Here is a 16179-nt window from a genome sequence, read left to right on the forward strand (position 1 = left end):
TAAAGCTTTAGTTATAGTGTCCTTAGCTACAGAGGAAATGTATCTACCGGCTAAAGCTTTAGTTATAGTGTCCTTAGCTATAGAGGAAATGTATCTACCGGCTAAAGCTTTAGTTATACTGTCCTTAGCTACAGAGGAAATGTATCTACCGGCTAAAGCTTTAGTTATAGTGTCCTTAGCTACAGAGGAAATGTATCTACCGGCTAAAGCTTTAGTTATACTGTCCTTAGCTATAGAGGAAATGTATCTACCGGCTAAAGCTTTAGTTATACTGTCCTTAGCTACAGAGGAAATGTATCTACCGGCTAAAGCTTTAGTTATAGTGTCCTTAGCTACAGAGGAAATGTATCTACCGGCTAAAGCTTTAGTTATAGTGTCCTTAGCTATAGAGGAAATGTATCTACTGGCTAAAGCTTTAGTTATAGAGTCCTTAGCTATATAGGAAATGTATCTACCGGCTAAGCTTTAGTTATAGTGTCCTTAGCTATAGAGGAAATGTATCTACCGGCTAAAGCTTTAGTTACAGTGTCCTTAGCTATATAGGAAATGTATCTACCGGCTAAAGCTTTAGTTATAGTGTCCTTAGCTATAGAGGAAATGTATATACCGGCTAAAGCTTTAGTTATAGTGTCCTTAGCTACAGAGGAAATGTATCTACCGGCTAAAGCTTTAGTTATAGTGTCCTTAGCTATAGAGGAAATGTATATACCGGCTAAAGCTTTAGTTATAGTGTCCTTAGCTACAGAGGAAATGTATCTACCGGCTAAGCTTTAGTTATAGTGTCCTTAGCTATAGAGGAAATGTATCTACCGGTTAAAGCTTTAGTTATAGTGTCCTTAGCTACAGAGGAAATGTATCTACCGGCTAAAGCTTTAGTTATAGTGTCCTTAGCTACAGAGGAAATGTATCTACCGGCTAAAGCTTTAGTTATACTGTCCTTAGCTACAGAGGAAATGTATCTACCGGCTAAGCTTTAGTTATACTGTCCTTAGCTATAGAGGAAATGTATCTACCGGCTAAAGCTTTAGTTATAGTGTCCTTAGCTACAGAGGAAATGTATCTACCTGCTAAAGCTTTAGTTATAGTGTCCTTAGCTACAGAGGAAATGTATCTACCGGTTAAAGCTTTAGTTATAGTGTCCTTAGCTACAGAGGAAATGTATCTACCGGCTAAAGCTTTAGTTATAGTGTCCTTAGCTATAGAGGAAATGTATCTACCGGCTAAGCTTTAGTTATACTGTCCTTAGCTATAGAGGAAATGTATCTACCGGCTAAAGCTTTAGTTATAGTGTCCTTAGCTACAGAGGAAATGTATCTACCTGCTAAAGCTTTAGTTATAGTGTCCTTAGCTACAGAGGAAATGTATCTACCGGTTAAAGCTTTAGTTATAGTGTCCTTAGCTACAGAGGAAATGTATCTACCGGCTAAAGCTTTAGTTATAGAGTCCTTAGCTATACAGGAAATGTATCTACCGGCTAAAGCTTTAGTTATAGTGTCCTTAGCTATAGAGGAAATGTATCTACCGGCTAAAGCTTTAGTTATACTGTCCTTAGCTACAGAAGAAATGTATCTACCGGCTAAAGCTTTAGTTATAGTGTCCTTAGCTACAGAAGAAATGTATCTACCGGCTAAAGCTTTAGTTATAGAGTCCTTAGCTATAGAGGAAATGTATCTACCGGCTAAAGCTTTAGTTATAGTGTCCTTAGCTATAGAGGAAATGTATCTACCGGCTAAAGCTTTAGTTATAGTGTCCTTAGCTATATAGGAAATGTATCTACCGGCGAAAGCTTTAGTTATAGTGTCCTTAGCTATAGAGGAAATGTATCTACCGGCGAAAGCTTTAGTTATAGTGTCCTTAGCTATAGAGGAAATGTATCTACCGGTTAAAGCTTTAGTTATAGAGTCCTTAGCTATACAGGAAATGTATCTACCGGCTAAAGCTTTAGTTATAGTGTCCTTAGCTATAGAGGAAATGTATCTACCGGCTAAGCTTTAGTTATAGAGTCCTTAGCTATAGAGGAAATGTATCTACCGGCTAAAGCTTTAGTTATACTGTCCTTAGCTACAGAAGAAATGTATCTACCGGCTAAAGCTTTAGTTATAGTGTCCTTAGCTACAGAAGAAATGTATCTACCGGCTAAAGCTTTAGTTATAGAGTCCTTAGCTATAGAGGAAATGTATCTACCGGCTAAAGCTTTAGTTATAGTGTCCTTAGCTATAGAGGAAATGTATCTACCGGCTAAAGCTTTAGTTATAGTGTCCTTAGCTATACAGGAAATGTATCTACCGGCTAAAGCTTTAGTTATAGTGTCCTTAGCTATAGAGGAAATGTATCTACCGGCTAAGCTTTAGTTATAGAGTCCTTAGCTATAGAGGAAATGTATCTACCGGCTAAAGCTTTAGTTATACTGTCCTTAGCTACAGAAGAAATGTATCTACCGGCTAAAGCTTTAGTTATAGTGTCCTTAGCTACAGAAGAAATGTATCTACCGGCTAAAGCTTTAGTTATAGAGTCCTTAGCTATAGAGGAAATGTATCTACCGGCTAAGCTTTAGTTATAGAGTCCTTAGCTATAGAGGAAATGTATCTACCGGCTAAAGCTTTAGTTATACTGTCCTTAGCTACAGAAGAAATGTATCTACCGGCTAAAGCTTTAGTTATAGTGTCCTTAGCTACAGAAGAAATGTATCTACCGGCTAAAGCTTTAGTTATAGAGTCCTTAGCTATAGAGGAAATGTATCTACCGGCTAAAGCTTTAGTTATAGTGTCCTTAGCTATAGAGGAAATGTATCTACCGGCTAAAGCTTTAGTTATAGTGTCCTTAGCTATAGAGGAAATGTATCTACCGGCGAAAGCTTTAGTTATAGTGTCCTTAGCTATAGAGGAAATGTATCTACCGGCGAAAGCTTTAGTTATAGTGTCCTTAGCTATAGAGGAAATGTATCTACCGGCGAAAGCTTTAGTTATAGTGTCCTTAGCTATAGAGAAAATGAGGCCTCGGATGTGGAGCAAAGCTTATTTTTTATGTGCAGTTCAATGTAATAAAAGTATTAAGTGAAGTGACACAGAATAAACATAGCGCTGACATTCTGTTATTTGTATAATGAAGACATGACTTATGCTGCACTTACCAGAAGTTATGAAATAAACCTGGAGAAATTGAAGCTGTTTTACTGGAGCAACAATAGGGAGTGAAGGCGGACTGTGATTGTGCTCCCTATTATATACGAGGTGGAGCATTAGGCCCACTTGCACAGCTAGAAATGTATTTCACCTCTGCATATTTTATGGTTTGCAAATGACCTTTATCATCTCCTCCAGAATACACTATATAGTCCAGGGTACCCAAGCTCACATATATCATATACAGTATATTACATGATGTATATACTGTATGACCTACACCTCTCTGCACACTGGTGGCACTTCTCAATGGGAATAGTTAGAGGGAGAAATGCATCAGTATCGAATATTGTGTGGCTGGCTGGACTTACTATTAACACTTATAGGTCAAGATGGTGAACTGCTGGTACCCAAGCTCACATATGTCATATACAGTATATTACAGGATGTACATACTGTATGACCTACACCTCTCTGCACACTGGTGACATTTGTCAATGGGAATAGTTAGAGGGAGAAATGCGTCGGAGATGAATTTTGTGCGGCTGGCTGGTTTTACTACTAACACTTATAGGTCATGATGAAATGATTTTACCATCCACATGAAAGGAAAATGATGAACAGGTTTTATTTCTCCTTGTTCACAAAACATGGAAATGTTTCTAAATGGGGAAATGCTGGTGGTTCATTATATGAATGAGTGGATGAAACGTATGGTGGACACACGAGAGACGTCACCATTCATGACTGATGGCGTCTGCAGCCGTCACCCTCTGGTCCTGTTCCACCTCCATCAGACGTGTTACCAGGTCTTTGGCTGCAGTGGAGAATAAAGTATTAGTTTTGTCTGCTCTGCACGAAGGACAACTTACTGCAGACTATCTCTCCCAGAGCAATAACAAACAGAGCACAAACTGTCCTGCACGGTTACACTGAGCGCACCCACCTACTGACACAGGCCGTTACTTACCTGCAGGAGAAATGTCATCCCAGTACGGTGAATCAAACTCATAGTCCCCATGTAAGATCTTTCTGAACAGATTCTTGTCATGACTTTCATAGTCTTCCTCCTCCATCTCGTCATAGAATGGGGGGTTACCAGAGAGACTGAAACAGAGCGGAGGTTTCATATTAACACCAGTGTATCCTGTAATTATCTCACTCCCAGTCCTGCCTGTCACTATTACACACCCAGTCCTGCCTGTCACTATTACACACCCAGTCCTGCCTGTCACTATCACACACCCAGTCCTGCCTGTCACTATTACACACCCAGTCCTGCCTGTCACTATTACACACCCAGTCCTGCCTGTCACTATTACCCACCCAGTCCTGCCTGTCACTATCACACACCCAGTCCTGCCTGTCACTATTACACACCCAGTCCTGCCTGTCACTATCACACACCCAGTCCTGCCTGTCACTATTACACACCCAGTCCTGCCTGTCACTATTACACACCCAGTCCTGCCTGTCACTATCACACACCCAGTCCTGCCTGTCACTATTACACACCCAGTCCTGCCTGTCACTATTACACACCCAGTCCTGCCTGTCACTATTACACACCCAGTCCTGCCTGTCACTATCACACACCCAGTCCTACCTGTCACTATTACACACCCATTCCTACCTGTCACTATTACACAGTCACTGCGGCCTATCATAGTTACGTACCCAGCGCTGCCTATCGCGGTTATGCACCCAGCGCGGCCTATCGCGGTTATACGCTACCTGTCATTCCTTCGCTCCCACTGCTACATCACTGCTGCTTATCCAATGCTATCTTCAGTACTACACACCTGCTACAGTCCATCACTATTACACACCCGCTACAGTCCATCACTATTACACACCCGCTACAGTCCATCACTATTACACACCCGCTACAGTCCATCACTATTACACACCCGCTACAGTCCATCACTATTACACACCCGCTACAGTCCATCACTATTACACACCTGCTACAGTCCATCACTATTACATACCCAAGGCTATGTGTTGCTGGAATATACACGTAATTGATATTGCATCATAATGTATAATTGCAGAAACACAACTGTGTTAAACACACAGTATATTTTGCTCTTGTGATATGTGCAGTCATTAGTTGTTAATACCGTTTGTATAATGGAATAAGGGCTTTAATAATTATATTATATTAACCTGTCACACTAATGTTGCTGCCAAGGTATCAGTTTCCTTTAATTCCTTTTCTGCCACTAGCAATAACATAGTTATCACTCACAGTATATACATGATGACTCCGATCGCCCAGCAGTCCACAGGCCGTCCGTATCTCTGACGTGCGACCACCTCGGGGGCTGCAAAAACAATAAGAGCCAAAAAGACTTGTTACTGATATGGTTTGTAGGACCAGGACCCCCCACTGTCCCCTCTGCCGGCTGCGTTGTTGGGGAGAAATCTATCAGGAAAATAATTTGTGCTCCAGCTCTCACCGAGGTACTCTGGCGTGCCACATGGCTCTTTAATGAGGCTCGTCTCCACTTTGGCCAAATGAAAATCACTGATGACTATTTTTGAATTCTTCATACGGTTAAAATACAGCAAGTTCTCCAGCTAGAGGGAAAGAGACACAATGACATGGAAGAGACACGAATATCAGACATTAGGATCCATGGTACGCCCCCTACTCTTCCCCATAGATTGTATATGTTCTGGCTATGCATATTCTGTATACGGCCCCTGGTGAGGGTTCACTTCTGTCTCCTTACCTTCAGGTTCCTGTGCACAATACAGAGTGAGTGTAGATAGGCCACTGCCTCCAGAACCTGACGGATGACGTTACTGGTATCCCGCTCCGAATAATATCCCTGGTCCAGAATCCAGTCAAAAACTTCACGGCCCGATGCCCTAAATGTGGAGCAAATACATCTGGTCTTATATGTACATTGTCTTTCTCATTATTTACCAAAATGCTAACTATCCTCTGGGCCCCTTCCCATTGGGGTGCTGACCTGTACCCTCACCACTTATATTAGGTGGCACGGGTGGGGAACAGAATGTCCTCTGCGTGGGAGCATGGCATCGGGCTGTGACATCATAGCTCTGTGCCACACGGGAAGCCACGGCACGTATGGAGTTGATCAGGCTTAGTGATCGGGTGCCATGGTAACGAAGACTCTCAGGGGGAGATGTACTAAGCCTTGACAAGTGATCAGTTCCTAACTGTCATTTTTCAAACACAGACTGTAACATGACAGAAGCTGATTGGTTAGTACGTTATCACTTTTCAAGGCTTAGTACATCTCCCCGTCAATGAGTGACAATATTGTACATTCTGTGGCTAAGACGCCCTGTATATCCTGGTGCCCACCTAGGTTTAGTCATCTTCCCACGCCAATCAACATATGATCAATAAAATGGAATATAGGGCTGTAATTAGAAAACATTAGCATGTTATTACCCTATAGCGGTGTTCTAGTGACCCTGACAGGTAGACGTACAGTAGTAATGAGCAGCGCAGTGTATTAGATATGTGACAAATTGTCCCTATATGGTGGGGTGATGGAAAAGATTATTATTATTGATCTGCAGCACTGAATAGAGAGGAATCAGAGAGTACGTGATCAGTGTGAGCACTATTTAGCGGGAGGGGTACGGTGTAATAAGGAGATGGGATGGCGGCGAGCGTTGGACGATGAGAAGGCCGGGAGAGTCTGATCGGGAGCTGTAGTGGAGACAGGCGCAGGAGAAATCGTGTTGGACTGTGGGGATGGTATGAGAGGAGGCTTTTATAAGGTTGCAGGGAATTGTTTGCTTACAGTAATGCTGCCCATACATTTAACGATGCGGGGGACGACGGCACGATTACGACGTCGTCGTCTACCGCGGGGTGAAGTGCATACACAACGTTCAGACGTTCAGTGTATGCAGATCGATCATCCCCGAATATGGCAACCTGACGGTGGTCGTCAGGTTGACCATCATGTTCGGGCGATGATTGATGTTAAAAACGACCAGCATCACTGGTCGTTTTTAACCTTTTACTGCCCGATTTGCTGGCGATTACCAAGCGATGGAGCGATAACGATCATTGTTATCGCTCCATCGCTAGGTTTAATCGCCTAGTGGATAAGTCTGTTTAAGTTGCAGTTTAAGATCAGTTACGGAGTAATTACAGACTTCTTGAGAATATCACTCAGGGGCTCATTTATCAAAATGTATTTGAGGTAAAATCCCCGAAAACACAGGTATTCGGGGGTTTACCTCAAATACTAATATCCCCCATATGTATTAAGGAGGGACCGCAGCAGTTATCTCCGATACCTCCTGTGATCCCTCCGTTACCCCTGGCAGCCGCCTCCCCTATATATAAGTTTCTATGGGGATCGCGATGCTGCCAGATTTACCAATATCCGGAGTGTGACGTATCCAGATATTGGCCCCTCAGCTAACGCCATATGAAGGTGCTGTTAGCCTCTGTAGCCTATGGACTACACCGTGCACTATTTGCCGGCGGAGGGATCCACCGGAACCCTCCCCAGCTATGGCGGATGTGCATGTGCAGTACACAGGACTACGCATGCGCACCACCCCCTGCACTGGCCGGCCGCTCTCCGGAGACATCGTAGGGACGAGATCCTTTCGGAGCGCGCGTTCTGCATGTGTTGGGTGATACATCCGGCCGAAGAGATCGCGTTCTGCAATGCGATCAGCGTTGTTACTGGCATGCCCTGACCGCGTTGCAAAAGCGATGAATGATAAATGGGCCCCTCAGTGTTAGCGGTGGCAGGACTCTGTGTGTGCTGGGGTAATAGTGAGCCTGAGCTACATATTGGGTGGATTTTAGTCATTTCTAGTAAGACCATGTAGTTTTGCTTTGGGTAATCCTGTCACGTGCCAGGTGGGCCTTTGCCATGGAAGACGGGTACTGTCATTATCAGCCAGCAATATTACGCAGTCATTTCTGAGAGAAGGCGAAAGGTTGAGACACAAAAGACAACCTGACGTCCCCTGCTGGTAGCTATGACTGTCCTTCACCGATGCTCTCATCCATCCCCTCCTGGTTCTGGGAACGGCTGCCACTCACTGTATGTGCCGCACAAATGTGGTTATCTGAGAAACCGTGCGCCCAGTATGTGTGTGTGGCATCAAGCACGCCGCTGCACACGGAACCAGAACATGTATTACCCATGCCAGCAGAAGACATACCCCCCCTGCCAGTAGCAGCCCCATGAAGATTCCAGATTACAGAATGGATCTCCCAAGATGAGCCTAATCACTAGTGATGGTAAGGGCATGGGCATGGTCCCTGTACTTACCCTTTGCAATGCTGGTCTGCAGATTGTGGCTCTCCGGCTGAGCAGCACCTCCCGTAGAGTCCGGCCACTCTCCTGGATGCACAGCCCATATACCTACCTAAACCTGAGCTGGAACCTAGCGCACAGAGGGGCTGATGTTTGCCCCCTGTGCATGCACCGTCTCCAGCGTGCGCATGTGCGAGACCCAGCCAGCGACAGGCACTCCGTCGCTACGGGTCTTGCACCAAAATGGGGCGGCTGTCGATTGTGATTGACAGCTCGCTCCGTTTTGGAGGCGGGTCGGGGGGGTGGCTACACAAACTGAGGCGTTCCCGAAGGAACGCCTGCCGTTTGTGTGAGGCACCACTGACACTGATGTCAGTGGTGAGCTTCCGGCTCTATTAGAGCAGGAAGCTCACTGGGGCTTGCAGGAACGAGACCCTACCACAAGGGTCTTATCACCAGCCCCGATGGTCGCGACCATCACCTGGCCAGCCGCTCACAAAAGCTGTGGGTGGTCACCCACAGCTTAGCGAGCGGCCAGAAGGTTGGGTCCATAAACAAAAAAAAAAATGCCCTGATTCAGAGCCGGACGCTCTGAAAGAGCGCTCGCTCTGAATCAGGGCGGCTTTTTTTTCTTGAACCGGCCTCCTGGCCGCTCGCTAAGCTGTGGGTGACCATCCACAGCTTTTGTGAGCGGCCACGTGATGGTAGCGACCATCGGGGCTGGCGACGAGACCCTTGTGGTAGGGTCTCGTTCCCGCAAGCCCCAGTGAGCTTCCTGCTCTAATAGAGCCGGAAGCTCACCACTGACATCACTGGTGATGTCAGTGGTGCCTCCCACAAACGACAGGCGTTCCTGCAGGAACGCCTTCGTTTGGCAAGCCACCCCCCCGACCCGCCTACAAATCTGGGCGACATCGACAGCCGCCCCGTTTTGCTGCGAGCCTAGGAGCGCCGGAGCTGCCATTGCTCGCTGGGGCTCACGCATGCGCACGCCGGCTCTGGCTTGCGCATGCGCAGTGGGGGACCATTAACTCGCTTGCGAGCGCTGTACGTTCGCGAGCAGGTCTGAATCAGGCCCAGAGTACGTGGCTCTTGTGTCTTAGCAGAATTCATTTTCTCTGGGGTGTTTGAGGAGCATAAATAGGTACAGGACAACCTAGGGGGACTAACCGGAAGAGAGCGAGTCCAGCTAGGTGTAACCTTTATTGAACATGCAATGGTGCCCTCTTCTCTTCTGCACACAAAGTTGCTATAACATAAAGCACGTAAGTTGGCACCAGTAGGATATGTGCCGGGAGACGTCACAGGCACACCCATGTTTTACCCATGTTTTTTGCTTGTGAAATATGTTATATTTATATTTATAAAGCACCGTAGTACATCAGATACGGCCGCCCATCTCCTGTACAGAAGAAACCGGCTAAAGCTGGCCACGCACTAAACTATTTTTTGCGCGGTTTGCCCGATTTCGACGCATCGTAACGACAAATCGTGCATAATATGTGCAAATCGATAAGGATGACAATGCGCGTACCCGCAGGTCGCTTGTCTTATCTTCAATACACGACGCACTGGAAATCACGCGATAGGTTGTTGGTCGGATTGGACACTTTAAGCACCATATTGTGTCCTGGAGTGCCGGGGAGAGATCGTTAATGACATTGCATGGTTTGCGAGTCGTTTAGTGTGTGGCCAGCTTATCACACGCTAATATAGTAACACGCTAGCAGGGTATCTGCAATCGGCCAATCACAAGCAGTTTGCTAGTGCTGGTGACAGTCACCATAGTGTATTTGTGCCTGTCCTCAGACAGGTGCCCCTGTGCCGGAGCGAATCTCTTCCTCATTGTGCTCACTGCCCAGCCAACACCAGTCCTTCCTCCCCGTCCCATCTCAGGGGCACTGGTGCATGTGGGCGCTGCCTATTGTCTGCATGATGTAAACCAGTGTAGGTCAGCTCCCATGTATGCATGCAGAGACACCATCCCAGAGTTACTAACAGGGCTAATGAGCCGTCATGTACAGCCAACAGCCAGCAAATAATGACAATTAGTACAAGTGGTTCCTGTCTGTGCTCATTTCTCAGCTTCATCCATCACAGTTAAAGCATCGTTACACTGCGCGCGTGTGGTCCCTAGACGCAGATTTGTGATATCACAATGTACATTATCCTCAGAGAGTAAACGTCTGGCTATTATGGGTCACCTCATAGTTGCACTTTGGTGATAAATAGCTCCGGTTGTCTCAGTTAAAATGTGTATAGTTTTAATTATTTTCAATATAATAAATAGATTTAATTTATTTTAATTATCATTAATTGTTCAACAGATTCCTGTTCTGTATCCCCCCATAGCCTAACCCTAACGTATCCCCACCGTAGCCCAACTCTGACCTCCCTCTAGTGCCTAACCTTCCACCCTGCCATAGCCCAACTCTGACCTCCCTCTAGTGCCTAACCCTAACCTTCCACATTGCCATAGCCCAACTCTGACATCCCTCTAGTGCCTAACCCTAACCTTCCACCCTGCCATAGCCCAACTCTGACCTCCCTCTAGTGCCTAACCCTAACCTTCCACCCTGCCATAGCCCAACTCTGACCTCCCTCTAGTGCCTAACCCTCCACCCTGCCATAGCCCAACACTGACCTCCCTCTAGTGCCTAACCTTCCACCCTGCCATAGCCCAACTCAGACCTCCCTCTAGTGCCTAACCCTAACCTTCCCCCCTGCCATAGCCCAACTCTGACCATCCTCTAGTGCCTACCCCTAACCTTCCACCCTGCCATAGCTCAACTCTGACCTCCCTCTAGTGCCTAACCCTAACCTTCCACCCTGCCATAGCCTAACTCTGACCTCCCTCTAGTGCCTAACCCTCACCTTCCACCCTGCCATAGCTCAACTCTGACCTCCCTCTAGTGCCTAACTCTAACCTTCCACCCTGCCATAGCCCAACTCTGACCTCCCTCTAGTGCCTAACCCTCACCTTCCACCCTGCCATAGCCCAACTCTGACCATCCTCTAGTGCCTAACCCTAACCTTCCACCCTGCCATAGCCCAACTCTGACCTCCCTCTAGTGCCTAACCCTAACCTTCCACCCTGCCATAGCCCAACTCTGACCTCCCTCTAGTGCCCAACCCTAACCTTCCACCCTGCCATAGCCCAACTCTGACCTCCCTCTAGTGCCTAACCCTAACCTTCCCCCCTGCCATAGCCCAACTCTGACCTCCCTCTAGTGCCTAACCCTAACCTTCCACCCTGCCATAGCCCAACTCTGACCTCCCTCTAGTGCCTAACCCTAACCTTCCACCCTGCCATAGCCCAACTCTGACCTCCCTCTAGTGCCTAACCCTCCACCCTGCCATAGCCCAACACTGACCTCCCTCTAGTGCCTAACCTTCCACCCTGCCATAGCCCAACTCAGACCTCCCTCTAGTGCCTAACCCTAACCTTCCCCCCTGCCATAGCCCAACTCTGACCATCCTCTAGTGCCTACCCCTAACCTTCCACCCTGCCATAGCTCAACTCTGACCTCCCTCTAGTGCCTAACCCTAACCTTCCACCCTGCCATAGCCCAACTCTGACCTCCCTCTAGTGCCTAACCCTCACCTTCCACCCTGCCATAGCCCAACTCTGACCATCCTCTAGTGCCTAACCCTAACCTTCCACCCTGCCATAGCCCAACTCTGACCTCCCTCTAGTGCCTAACCCTAACCTTCCACCCTGCCATAGCCCAACTCTGACCTCCCTCTAGTGCCCAACCCTAACCTTCCACCCTGCCATAGCCCAACTCTGACCTCCCTCTAGTGCCTAACCCTAACCTTCCCCCCTGCCATAGCCCAACTCTGACCATCCTCTAGTGCCTAACCCTAACCTTCCACCCTGCCATAGCCCAACTCTGACCTCCCTCTAGTGCCTAACCCTAACATTCCACCCTGCATAGCCCAACTCTGACCTCCCTCTAGTGCCTAACCCTAACCTTCCACCCTGCAATAGCCCAACTCTGACCTCCTATTGTCTAACTCCAACATCCCCTCCCTATAGCTCCACTCTCTTCCCTCTAGTGCCTACCCCTAACCTTCCCCACTGCCATAGCCCAACTCTAGTGCCTACCCCTAACCTTCCCCCCTGCCATAGCCCAACTCTGACCTCCCTCTAGTGCCTAACCCTAACCTTCCACCCTGCCATAGCCCAACTCTGACCATCCTCTAGTGCCTAACCCTAACCTTCCACCCTGCCATAGCCCAACTCTGACCTCCCTCTAGTGCCTAACCCTAACCTTCCACCCTGCATAGCCCAACTCTGACCTCCCTCTAGTGCCTAACCCTAACCTTCCACCCTGCAATAGCTCAACTCTGACCTCCTCCTATTGCCTAACTCCAACATCCCCTCCCTATAGCTCCACTCTCTTCCCTCTAGTGCCTACCCCTGTAGCCTAAACCTAACCTCCTCCTAGTGCCTAGTCCCGCCGTAAGCCAACTCTGACCTCCTCCCGCTGTAGCCAAGCTCTGACCCCTATTGTCTACCCATATCCTCCCCCGTAGCCAAACCCTAACCTCCCTCTAATGCCTAATCCTAACCTCCTCTTGACACAGCTCAACTTTGCCCTCCCCCTAGTGCTGCAACTAACCTCCACCTAGTGGCTAACCCTAACCTCCCCTCCTGTAACCCAACTCTGTCCTTCTACTGCCTACCCCTAAACCCCCTGTAGTCTAACCCTAACATCCCCATTGTGCCTAACAATCCCCCCACTGTAACCCAAATTTGTCCTCCTTCTAGTGCCTACCTCTGTAACCTAACCATAACCTCCCCCTAGTGCCTAGCCCTAACCTCCCCCCCACCGTAGCCCAACACTGGCCTCCCCCTAATCCCCTACGCTGTAGCCCAGCTCTGCCTTCCCTCTAGTGCCTACCTCTGTAACCTAACCATAACCTCCCCCTACTGCCTAGCCCTAACCTCCCCCCCAACCGTAACCCAACTCCGGCCTCCCCCTAACCCCCTGCACTGTAGCCCAGCTCTGCCTAAGTGTGCACTGACGATAAGGATGACAATGCGCGTACCCGCAGGTCGCTTGCCTTATCTTCAGATCTTACCTACAGTACAGCAGGCAAGATCTGGCAATCTCGGTCACGACGCACTGGAAATCACGTGATAGGTTGTTGGTCGGATTGGACACTTTAAGCACCATATTGTGTCCTGGAGTGCCGGGGAGAGTTCAAGGGAAATAGTTAATGACATTGCATGGTTTGCGAGTCGTTTAGTGTGTGGCCAGCTTATCACACGCTAATATAGTAACACGCTAGCAGGGTATCTGCAATCGGCCAATCACAAGCAGATATATATGAAATGAGTTATCTAGCTGATGTATAGCTGTATGTACAGTATGTATAGATATATAGGAAATGACTTATCTAGCTGATGTATAGCTGTATGTACAGTATGTATAGATATATAGGAAATGACTTATCTAGCTGATGTATAGCTGTATGTACAGTATGTATAGATATATAGGAAATGAGTTATCTAGCTGATGTATAGCTGTATGTACAGTATGTATAGATATATAGGAAATGAGTTATCTAGCTGATGTATAGCTGTATGTACAGTATGTATAGATATATAGGAAATGAGTTATCTAGCTGATGTATAGCTGTATGTACAGTATGTATAGATATATAGGAAATGAGTTATCTAGCTGATGTATAGCTGTATGTACAGTATGTATAGATATATAGGAAATGAGTTATCTAGCTGATGTATAGCTGTATGTACAGTATGTATAGATATATAGGAAATGACTTATCTAGCTGATGTATAGCTGTATGTACAGTATGTATAGATATATAGGAAATGAGTTATCTAGCTGATGTATAGCTGTATGTACAGTATGTATAGATATATAGGAAATGAGTTATCTAGCTGATGTATAGCTGTATGTACAGTATGTATAGATATATAGGAAATGAGTTATCTAGCTGATGTATAGCTGTATGTACAGTATGTATAGATATATAGGAAATGAGTTATCTAGCTGATGTATAGCTGTATGTACAGTATGTATAGATATATAGGAAATGAGTTATCTAGCTGATGTATAGCTGTATGTACAGTATGTATAGATATATAGGAAATGAGTTATCTAGCTGATGTATAGCTGTATGTACAGTATGTATAGATATATAGGAAATGAGTTATCTAGCTGATGTATAGCTGTATGTACAGTATGTATAGATATATAGGAAATGAGTTATCTAGCTGATGTATAGCTGTATGTACAGTATGTATAGATATATAGGAAATGAGTTATCTAGCTGATGTATAGCTGTATGTACAGTATGTATAGATATATAGGAAATGAGTTATCTAGCTGATGTATAGCTGTATGTACAGTATGTATAGATATATAGAGGAAATGAGTTATCTAGCTGATGTATAGCTGTATGTACAGTATGTATAGATATATAGGAAATGAGTTATCTAGCTGATGTATAGCTGTATGTACAGTATGTATAGATATATAGGAAATGAGTTATCTAGCTGATGTATAGCTGTATGTACAGTATGTATAGATATATAGGAAATGAGTTATCTAGCTGATGTATAGCTGTATGTACAGTATGTATAGATATATAGGAAATGACTTATCTAGCTGATGTATAGCTGTATGTACAGTATGTATAGATATATAGGAAATGAGTTATCTAGCTGATGTATAGCTGTATGTACAGTATGTATAGATATATAGGAAATGAGTTATCTAGCTGATGTATAGCTGTATGTACAGTATGTATAGATATATAGGAAATGAGTTATCTAGCTGATGTATAGCTGTATGTACAGTATGTATAGATATATAGGAAATGAGTTATCTAGCTGATGTATAGCTGTATGTACAGTATGTATAGATATATAGGAAATGAGTTATCTAGCTGATGTATAGCTGTATGTACAGTATGTATAGATATATAGGAAATGAGTTATCTAGCTGATGTATAGCTGTATGTACAGTATGTATAGATATATAGGAAATGAGTTATCTAGCTGATGTATTGCTGTATGTACAGTATGTATAGATATATAGGAAATGAGTTATCTAGCTGATGTATAGCTGTATGTACAGTATGTATAGATATATAGGAAATGAGTTATCTAGCTGATGTATAGCTGTATGTACAGTATGTATAGATATATAGGAAATGAGTTATCTAGCTGATGTATAGCTGTATGTACAGTATGTATAGATATATAGGAAATGAGTTATCTAGCTGATGTATAGCTGTATGTACAGTATGTATAGATATATAGGAAATGAGTTATCTAGCTGATGTATAGCTGTATGTACAGTATGTATAGATATATAGGAAATGAGTTATCTAGCTGATGTATAGCTGTATGTACAGTATGTATAGATATATAGGAAATGAGTTATCTAGCTGATGTATTGCTGTATGTACAGTATGTATAGATATATAGGAAATGAGTTATCTAGCTGATGTATAGCTGTATGTACAGTATGTATAGATATATAGGAAATGAGTTATCTAGCTGATGTATAGCTGTATGTACAGTATGTATAGATATATAGGAAATGAGTTATCTAGCTGATGTATAGCTGTATGTACAGTATGTATAGATATATAGGAAATGAGTTATCTAGCTGATGTATAGCTGTATGTACAGTATGTATAGATATATATAGGAAATGAGTTATCTAGCTGATGTATAGCTGTATGTACAGTATGTATAGATATATAGGAAATGAGTTATCTAGCTGATGTATAGCTGTATG

General features: G+C 45.0%; 1 protein-coding gene across 2 annotated transcripts in view; it reads right to left on the bottom strand.

Moving 5' to 3' along the window:
* Positions 1-16179, bottom strand: part of CAMKV (CaM kinase like vesicle associated) — a 207921-nt gene that overhangs the window by 8465 nt on the left and 183277 nt on the right. For both annotated transcript variants that reach the window (XM_088461783.1, XM_088461784.1), the window contains exons 5-9: positions 5861-5999; positions 5585-5705; positions 5374-5449; positions 4093-4229; positions 3861-3939 (exon numbers count right to left, since the gene is read on the bottom strand). In XM_088461783.1, coding sequence (XP_088317909.1) covers positions 3861-3939; positions 4093-4229; positions 5374-5449; positions 5585-5705; positions 5861-5999 — 552 coding nt within the window. The remainder of the gene's footprint in view (positions 1-3860; positions 3940-4092; positions 4230-5373; positions 5450-5584; positions 5706-5860; positions 6000-16179) is intronic.

Source organism: Taudactylus pleione, unplaced genomic scaffold (assembly GCF_031769625.1).
Source record: "Taudactylus pleione unplaced genomic scaffold, aTauple2 ptg001096l, whole genome shotgun sequence".
NCBI lineage: Eukaryota > Metazoa > Chordata > Amphibia > Anura > Myobatrachidae > Taudactylus > Taudactylus pleione.